Here is a 9,164-nt window from a genome sequence, read left to right as displayed (position 1 = left end):
CTTTGCAGTCAAAATCCGTGACCGCCGTGGTCAATACGCCGCGAAAAGTGGTGCCAACCTTATCACCACTACAACTGCCTACACAAAAACATTTGTGAGTAATACGCTCGCCCAAGAGAACAATTCTGTATACTCCTGATCCTATATGCTTACATCATAGTCTGAGTAGCGAGTATCTCGTAATCTAACGTGGTGTTAATCTCCAACGCCGCCACCACAAGGTCAACAAGGAATATAAAAAAGAACTATTCGCAAATATATACACGAGCAATTCCTAGGTTGCCCAGTTGCGATATCGGCAAATATGGTCACCATCTGTATCATTGCAACCACAGCTAACACCGCTAAAGCATTCACCAGGGTAATGACAAGGCGACCGATAAAACGGATATCAATGTAGTGCTAAGCTGTCCTCATTTGCATCAGCGACCACTGCCTTCACCACTGTCTACTCCATAGGTTAATGCCATCACTAGAACTACCGGTAGGGCGGCCAATGCACCCGACAATCCAATCGAGTTTATTTTGCCCATGTGTACTGCCTATTCTTATTTAACTCGTTCGAGAAAGTGGACAACACCGTCAACCGATGTTTCTGTAAATACGTCTGAATACAGCTTGCGTGGTCACATTATCTACTACAGAGGATGTACCAACATCTTCCGCTACTGCAACTGCAATTGCCACCTCTTGCAGATCGATTACTTGGTGCTAACACGTTCAAGAAGCCGATCGAGATTAGCATGTCCGCGAATATCTCCTGTGGGTCACATTCGCAAACGTGACGACCGTCTCCACCACTGTCATGGCCATTGCCACCACCAACACTATTGATTCTTTGGACTGAAGGAGGCCGCCACGTCCGCGAATAGCTCCTGCGTGACCACATTCGCAAAGTGGCGGCCTCCACCGACACTGCCAGCGTCATTGCCATTATCAGCACGATCGAGATCTTAATGGCAAACACACCCAAGAAGCGTATCGTTATTAGCACGTCCGTGAATAGATTCTGCGTTGCCATTCTTATCTGCCTCGTTTGTTTCTATTATTTTGGGTAGTGGTTGTGGCGTTGTATGTTGGTAGGCAATGTTTCCGGCCTTTTGTGAGTTGTTGTTTTGTCTGTGCTCAGGGTCTCGGTGAGTTGGTGCGGTTATTCTGGTTGGTGGGGTGGTTGTTGTGGCGATTGTTTGCGTGCTGGCGTAGGTGCTGATCGGTGCTATCGTCGGGCCTTGGTGTATGCCGTGCTTGGCTGTAGTCTGTGCATTGCTTCCCTGGGTTACGTGTTGTCTTTTCGCTTTTCGTTGTTGTGTTGGTGGTGGTGCTGCTCGTTTCGGTGGTTTGAGCTCCTGATGGCCACGCAGATTCTATTCACGGACGTGCTAATAACGATACGCTTCTTGGGTGTGTTTGCCATTAAGATCTCGATCGTGCTGATAATGGCAATGACGCTGGCAGTGTCGGTGGAGGCCGCCACTTTGCGAATGTGGTCACGCAGGAGCTATTCGCGGACGTGGCGGCCTCCTTCAGTCCAAAGAATCAATAGTGTTGGTGGTGGCAATGGCCATGACAGTGGTGGAGACGGTCGTCACGTTTGCGAATGTGACCCACAGGAGATATTCGCGGACATGCTAATCTCGATCGGCTTCTTGAACGTGTTAGCACCAAGTAATCGATCTGCAAGAGGTGGCAATTGCAGTTGCAGTAGCGGAAGATGTTGGTACATCCTCTGTAGTAGATAATGTGACCACGCAAGCTGTATTCAGACGTATTTACAGAAACATCGGTTGACGGTGTTGTCCACTTTCTCGAACGAGTTAAATAAGAATAGGCAGTACACATGGGCAAAATAAACTCGATTGGATTGTCGGGTGCATTGGCCGCCCTACCGGTAGTTCTAGTGGTGGCATTAACCTATGGAGTAGACAGTGGTGAAGGCAGTGGTCGCTGATGCAAATGAGGACAGCTTAGCACTACATTGATATCCGTTTTATCGGTCGCCTTGTCATTACCCTGGTGAATGCTTTAGCGGTGTTAGCTGTGGTTGCAATGATACAGATGGTGACCATATTTGCCGATATCGCAACTGGGCAACCTAGGAATTGCTCGTGTATATATTTGCGAATAGTTCTTTTTTATATTCCTTGTTGACCTTGTGGTGGCGGCGTTGGAGATTAACACCACGTTAGATTACGAGATACTCGCTACTCAGACTATGATGTAAGCATATAGGATCAGGAGTATACAGAATTGTTCTCTTGGGCGAGCGTATTACTCACAAATGTTTTTGTGTAGGCAGTTGTAGTGGTGATAAGGTTGGCACCACTTTTCGCGGCGTATTGACCACGGCGGTCACGGATTTTGACTGCAAAGGGCAAAGCAAATGCCGACAGGATGGACATCGATGAGTCGTCAGCAATGTTCTTGGTGGATAGAACACCGCGACAATTTCTTCGTGTATTTTGTTGGTATCATCTCCACGGCTATTATTGTCGAAATAGCGATAGTACATATTCAGTATCTCTCTTCTCCAGATAAACTGCTGGGCGAACGAAGAAACATAATTTATTCTCTTGTATCTATTTAGGGTAGACTCCGATTCTACTGTAACAATATCTGAAAACAATTGTAATCCTAGAATTTACCAAATGTACGGATAAAACAGTATATACCGGTAGTTTACAGTGGTGCCAAAATGACCTGGGCGTTGGAAGCCTCATTTCTCAAAATTTGCAATGGAGCATCAATTGGAGCAGCTACTTCGAAGCAGAATTGGACCCCCACTAAGCATATTGCCTGGCTGTCACAGGCGCACGGTAACGCCTTTTTGGATATGTGCTATCATCAATATATTTTACCTAACAGTCTAGTTGTAGACATTCAGATGTCGACGATGGAGAGCGTGGAACCTAGCGTCCTGTAACAACGTCGACTATTGCGTGGAGCAACTCGACCTCGACGAGATGAAGAGATTCATCGGAGAGCAATCGAAAAGAGGACAAAAAGACGCGGCCATCGGGCAAGTTGGGAGGCATGTAGCGAAGTCGTTCGTAGATTCGAAGGTAGGGTTTGAGTAGTGTAATATTTCTGACACCTTACTGACATGGAATGGTATAGCTGTGTAGAACGATGGTAATCTTGAGAAAGGATAACGTATTGAATCGGCAGGCGGCTGTTTATTCTTCAAAACAAAGGCATTCTTGAGGCCAGCGACTCCGGACTTCCGAGCAAAAACTATTGCACGCGCAATATACAAGCTTTAACGAGTATGGTCCGAAGAATCCAGCAATTGCTAGCCTGGATCGAGAAGGCCGACGAGATGGGCTTTTACGATCAATTTGGTGGTGGGCTCGACCCGTCGAATGCTATCACAATGACTGGTGCTGGGAGCGTCACCAATTGCAATTCCCTCACTGGACATGTGAATGCTGTGGCACGCACGACACTCCAGCACAGAAGCGACTCCGAAAGAGAAAGCGCAAATAAAGCCAATAATGTATAGGTGAGCCTTCATGAAAGAAAGGTATCCCAGTCGAATACATGGTAGGTTTTAGACGTGCGTGTTTGTAACCACGTCTGGCACAAAGCGACAATTCAATCCCCACTCATATGCACTGAAATAGGTTATGCTATCACTTCGTATACCCTTCCTGAGTGTACACGTTTGAAACTAGATACACTAATTCGCAGACATGTATCGGTTGTATTCCATAATGGAGGCTTTGATATTTTTTTCACCGCCATTAAAACCGCCACAAATCTGTCAAATTGCTGAAAAACAATGCTGTTCAACAAATCTGTTATGCTCAGTTTTCAGTACGTGGTGTCAAGGTGGACATGCTCCTCGAAGTAGTGACGATTATAGCCAGGCCTAGTCGTAGATAACACGCTCGGGAAGTGGCTACTAATCAACATGTCTACCTGCAATGCTTGGGTAGTCTCATTGGCCACCATGGCGATTGTGACCATGTACTCCGCCACTACTATCGCCATTACCGCAACAAAACGACCTTCTTGGATCACACGCTCGAGAAGCGGAAAGTGTTCAATATCTGTAGTTCATCATGAGATAAACAAGGCAAATAATACAACCTAAAGACACCATACCACAAATACCGACCCACATCCTGTTACCGGTTAAGTATCGACCACGTTGAAGTCTATGTTGAAGTGGGATGGTTTTGATATGGCAGGAACATGAAGGCCACCACTCATCATGTGTTGCTCGAGCCTAATATCCAGTGGTAGTGCCACGCTCGTCGTCAGAATTGGAGGTAGTGCAACCCTAGCGCGCATGTCCTCAGCATTGAAACGATCAATCCAACCGCGCACGCGGGCGCATTCCGCCAACCAGGATTCAGATTTTCTAGCTCTGAGTTGCAATTGGTGGAATCTTTCAAATGAACGTCTTATTCGCTGTATTTAAAATTTCAAAGAGTAGCGCGCGAAACTACTACACCGCTTTATGGTAGCAGCATCCGCTGCGCCAAATTTGCGCGTGACATGATTCTCACTTCTCAATTTGCCACCAACAAAAACTTCATCTTGGCACTATTCTGCATTGCAAGTCGGTGCCGCTGCGAGATGGCTAACTAGCACCGTTCCACCACGTACATGCACGGCGTGCCAACCAGCATCGCGCCCACTTCGTTCACGACAATCGACCGACTAAAACTCTACTGATGCATGTCCGTGACCAAGATCGAGCTTCCTGGTTTATACTACGGAAATCGGTGATGCCCACCCTTATGGCCACATGCCAGACCCGACACCACTTCCCGTGTTTATCGGCCTCACATGGTGCCGATTCATGTCTGTTGGCACACCAAGCTGCGCTGACCACACTAAATTGAAGTTCTCGTTCGTCGTGGCGGCGTCCTGCCGCGTTACGTCTCGTTTTCGAGCGCGCTCCCTACTGCTGTGACTACACTACGTTGTGTTCAGCGTTTGTGAAGCTGCCTACGACTCTATACGTCATGCCCGCGATCGTCGCCGAGTCCTGTCCTCTTGCCAAACTACATTCGCGGTGTTGACCAAGTTGACATCGTCGCTGTACCTTAACGATTTGGTGGCTGTGACCACCTCACTAATCGTACACGTTATCACACACCAAAAGTAGGACACACAGCACAAAGTTGAAATGCATCTCGACTTTGTGAACAATCCGTGCCCAAGGACGTGTATTAGCAGCTGAATGCCGACATTATCGACTCTATTCGGCTTTGTTGGGTGTCTACGTTGATTACCATAGCACTTCACTACTACGAAATAATTCGAGTACATTGTCGGACTCGCGCTCGGCGAACCTGTGTGTATTTCTACGTCCCCGTCGCCACACAATCCGCAGTTCAAGCGATGCTTATGGAGCTCAATGTGTCGCTATGCGCCGGGCTGTGTGACGAGCCAACGATTACACTCAGATCTTTCCGTTACATTCACAGGACTATTACCGTGGTCTTATTCAAAGAACAGTCGAATATCTAGTTAACATAGATCTACCACAATAAGAATTTGAATTCGTAATTTTTTTGCTTAGTTGTCCTGTTCCATTATATATACGTAAACAAAGGCTAATAACCAATCATAGCTTTGATAAAATATGCGAGTCTTCGTGGTAAATGTTGATCGTTTGGATAGGTTTGTATCATACTCATAGGTACCACTGATAGCGCAATGAGTAGTACGTGTTTTCTCAACAATGAAACAAATTACTTCAAACAACAGTAACTAATCATTGTGGATTTGTTCCAGTTTTGATCAAGTGAGCTAATGGACGACAACTCGCTGCCCCCCGAGGCTGGAAACGAGCAAGTAACCGGCGAGGCACCCTTAGCGACAGAGGGTGACGAATTTGAGGAGCCAATCGTCGGTTCCATCGACACTTCTGACTGGTATTCGACGGAGGATGAAGCGACAAGTAAATCGACGCTGCGTTCTACTACCAGTTCGACAGCTAACGGGTACATAGCTGCATTTAAGGTCTCGAGTGGCCTCCATCTTGTAGACGAGGAAGAAACTAAACGAGCATACAGAAACCATGGTGAACTTGGTCTGTTTTCGCTATTTATAACTCAAGAATTCAAACGATCTTTGCGACAATGGACAAACGAGGCTTTGAGCATACGTGGATTGGCTTCTACCACCATTGCTGATTTCGACGCGTATTTGGGTCTCGAGTTTGCTATGAGCATATGCCCTTTGAACGAGATTAGCGATTTCTGGAGTGAAAAGCGATTCCTTGGCCAGCACGACTTCGTCGAGACGATGGGGCGCACGAGGTTTCAGAATATCCGCAGCAGTCTCAAAATCCACCCACCAACACCTCCCTCACGTGCGAGTCCAAGATCAACTAAATGGAGGTGGTGGCACTCAACTTCCTTTATCATCAGCAGTTTCTCTGCAACTGCATCGATCAATGCAAGCCCTGCCGGCTCGGCCGGCCGTTCAAGATGGCTCGAATGGTGTAGTAGATGCTGCTGGTGATAACTATAGCACTACGACTACGACTTCACCTTCGGAATATGACACAAGTCGCGACCCGCTTTGGCATAGCCGAATATTACTGCGGCACATACAGCGAAAGTTCGCCGATGTGGCCATTCCATACGGCGTGAGTAGTTTAGACGAAAACAGCATTCGTACTAAAGCCCGTACTGCTGCGAAGTCATTCATTCCTACGAAGCCTGACAAAAATGCAATCAGGTTTTATGCAGTCGTCGGATGGGAGTCATTGTGTCAGAGAAGTCGCGTAGTAGCTTGATCCAGGTGCTGAAAGCAACGGTTTTGTCTAGCTCACTGCAGTTATATAACGCATATGCTGGCTTCATCCATTTATCATGGTCATTGAACCACTCCCGCGGTAAGAGTTTAATGAGATCGCAGTACTTTTGGCTGATTTCAATATCGAGTTGCCGATCGCCAATCATTTCAACATTTGACCTATCTAATATAGGACTCATGGTACAAGTATTCTTCTTTCACTGATAGAGAGCTTCATATAGCTCTTCGGGCATATCAATTGGTTCTGCGTCATTCACAACTTCATAACGTTCACCAGCAAACACATACCCATTATCGTTTCTGACATCAACGCCTGGTAAAACGTTGGCAGATGTCTTGAATCGCTCATCGTATTTGAAGTAATAATGATATCCACCACTGCAAGTCCTCACCTTGTATGTATGGTAGTCATCGAGATCAATATCAACATCAAGTAGGGAATCCACCCTGTTTTTATTCTTTTTGATATCAACATCAATCACAGTAATCACAGATCGTTTGCCAGTTTGTATACCCCAATTCTTGGATTTTCCAATTGCTTGGCATTTGGAGAGCTTTTGCCAGCCACTTGGCATCGATACTACATTCTTAGATCCGTCGCTATTGAAATGAAACTTCACAATGAACTTATTAACCCTTTCGTTACCAGAAGGTTACATGAGGTATCATTTCACATCGGCCATACAGAAATCAAGACAGCTTATCGTCACATTTGTACCACCACCTGAACCGTCGCGGCCAATCACAGTGGTGAAACCCATGCAATTGCATTCTGTTCCATGCTCTATGCGACTTTCACAACTTCTTCCTAATGTGTCTCATAGGGTACTGTACTCAAGACCAAATCTGATTCAACTTCGTCAATTACGAGCCGGTGCCGTCGACCCAAGAGACTTCTACCCTAGACGACCACGCCGCCTCCGTGAGCTCGCGAGCGCGATCCCCACCCGACAGCGTGGACAGCATTCTCTAAATAAACGAGTGCCAGTCGCGCTCAAGTTTCTGCGCTCATGTGACGAAAGATCTACAGCTCGTATCGTTTGGAACTTCGCGGGGACACCATCGCGCCGTCACCTTGAAAGAATTTTTTTCTAAGCGTCTGCAAGAGCAATAAAATGGCGGAGTCTTTAAAGCTCAATCATGACCTGGGAGACTGTAGACAGTGTGGTGGGAATTCGCAGGACATTATACGGGAATACCATTATACCTCGCTCTTCGACAAACAGCATGTGGTGGACGCCAGGAGAGAATCGCGTACATGTCGACCGACTCTGTGGCTACTACAAGGCTGAAGCAGCTTCAAGGTGAAATATACTCTTCGTGCAATCCGTTAGGCAAGCTGAATACACTACCTTAGTTGTGTATCGACACCAAGACGCAGAGGAGAGAACATTCAGCAACCCGAAGAGGCCGCGGTTATGCCTGCACCGGTAGTGAAAACAAAGCAATGAGGACTGCCGTATGAAGAACGACGTTCCCAGGAACAACAAACCGAAGCAGCTCGACTATTAAACCTCTTTTTTCTGCGAGAATGCATTCCTTTTTACATACTGATCAAGCTGCCTAAAAGTTCTCACATGCCACCGCACCCGTATGGTCGATCACAATCAACTGACACTTGGGATCCTGCTGAATGGTATAAATTACAAGGCGATACCGTTCGGACAAACGAATCTGCTGTACGTCACTTTCAAGAACCGGTCGCTGTGGAGAATTTTATGACAAAGAACAACAATTACATTCAACTGCTATGTACGCGTTATTCGTTGATTCTGCGCTTGTTTTTCTCTTGGTGAAGCTCTTTCAAGAACGTAAACTGAGCTTTATAAATCGATGAGGATCTTTTCAGATTCCCGTTGACAGTGTAAACTTGTTTCGGTAAATAGAAACAATGAAACATCTGCCAGCACGTCCAGTCTTCCTGTTGACAGAGGTGAGGCTATGTACCGTCAACTGGATACGTCCGCTTACAGAGAGCCACTTTGTGTGTCTCGCAGTTATCCGTTTTTTGAGTGGGGTATCTATCCTCGAATTTGCAAATGGTGCATTTGCGCTTCGCTCTGCTTTTGTCATTTAGTGCAATAAATGCCTCCTTTGCAGTGCAAACCAACGGCATCGCAATCGGGTTGTCGTTTTTTCTTTCAACTGGAGAAAGTATGACTACCGTCGTCGGTGCTGGGGTTAGCGCGAACACCATACCATCCGTACTGTCAATGGACTTCTTCCAGCCTCCGTTAAGAAGCTCTCGAACGAGCGATCTTACAAACGCTCGATGTTTGTCTCGCTCACCTAACCTTGATGTATCATCACTATTCTGAGTGAAGTCGCTCCTGCCGCATGCTAAAGTATGACACACGTATGCGTTGCACCTTGCTATGTCAATAATA

At 46.5% G+C, this 9,164-nt stretch overlaps 4 protein-coding genes across 5 annotated transcripts; 1 reads left to right on the top strand and 3 right to left on the bottom strand.

Annotated features, from left to right (window-relative positions):
* Positions 1-827: 827 nt before the first annotated feature.
* On the bottom strand, positions 828-2,399 carry PPTG_24344 (hypothetical protein; the record flags this gene model as incomplete). The annotated part of the gene is made up of 4 exons (XM_008916455.1): positions 828-915; positions 1,281-1,498; positions 1,590-1,628; positions 2,277-2,399. 4 exons carry the CDS (start codon positions 2,397-2,399, stop codon positions 828-830), a joined length of 468 nt encoding a protein of 155 aa, XP_008914703.1.
* A 280-nt stretch (positions 2,400-2,679) lies between these two features.
* On the top strand, positions 2,680-3,653 carry PPTG_24343. Of its 2 annotated transcripts, XM_008916453.1 has the most exons (3): positions 2,680-2,813; positions 2,874-3,059; positions 3,115-3,653. In XM_008916453.1, the coding sequence occupies exons 1-3, from the start codon at positions 2,733-2,735 to the stop codon at positions 3,199-3,201; spliced, it is 354 nt and encodes a 117-aa protein (XP_008914701.1). In that variant the 5' UTR covers positions 2,680-2,732; the 3' UTR covers positions 3,202-3,653. The 2 variants fall into 2 exon arrangements, with proteins under 2 accessions (XP_008914701.1, XP_008914702.1); XM_008916454.1 differs by lacking the exon at positions 3,115-3,653 and having other exon boundaries at positions 2,874-3,094.
* Positions 3,654-3,810: 157 nt separating this feature from the next.
* On the bottom strand, positions 3,811-3,990 carry PPTG_24342 (hypothetical protein; the record flags this gene model as incomplete). The annotated part of the gene is made up of 1 exon (XM_008916452.1): positions 3,811-3,990. One exon carries the CDS (start codon positions 3,988-3,990, stop codon positions 3,811-3,813), a length of 180 nt encoding a protein of 59 aa, XP_008914700.1.
* Positions 3,991-7,641: 3,651 nt separating this feature from the next.
* Positions 7,642-7,743, bottom strand: PPTG_24341 (hypothetical protein; the record flags this gene model as incomplete). The annotated part of the gene is made up of 1 exon (XM_008916451.1): positions 7,642-7,743. The coding sequence occupies one exon, from the start codon at positions 7,741-7,743 to the stop codon at positions 7,642-7,644; it is 102 nt and encodes a 33-aa protein (XP_008914699.1).
* Between the last annotated feature and the right edge of the window lie 1,421 nt (positions 7,744-9,164).

Source organism: Phytophthora parasitica, assembly GCF_000247585.1.
Source record: "Phytophthora parasitica INRA-310 unplaced genomic scaffold supercont2.84, whole genome shotgun sequence".
Classification (NCBI taxonomy): domain Eukaryota; phylum Oomycota; class Peronosporomycetes; order Peronosporales; family Peronosporaceae; genus Phytophthora; species Phytophthora nicotianae.
This window is presented reverse-complemented; position numbering and strand designations above follow the sequence as displayed.

What these genes read in the sequence shown, in the direction of transcription:
- PPTG_24343 (XM_008916453.1), top strand. Translation starts at nt 2,733, where the DNA reads ATGGAGCATCAATTGGAGCAGCTACTTCGAAGCAGAATTGGACCCCCA. An exon ending in CTGGCTGTCACAGGCGCACG is followed by an intron (nt 2,814 to 2,873) that starts GTAACGCCTTTT and finishes GTCTAGTTGTAG; the next exon opens with ACATTCAGATGTCGACGATG. An exon ending in AGTCGTTCGTAGATTCGAAG is followed by an intron (nt 3,060 to 3,114) that starts GTAGGGTTTGAG and finishes GGAATGGTATAG; the next exon opens with CTGTGTAGAACGATGGTAAT.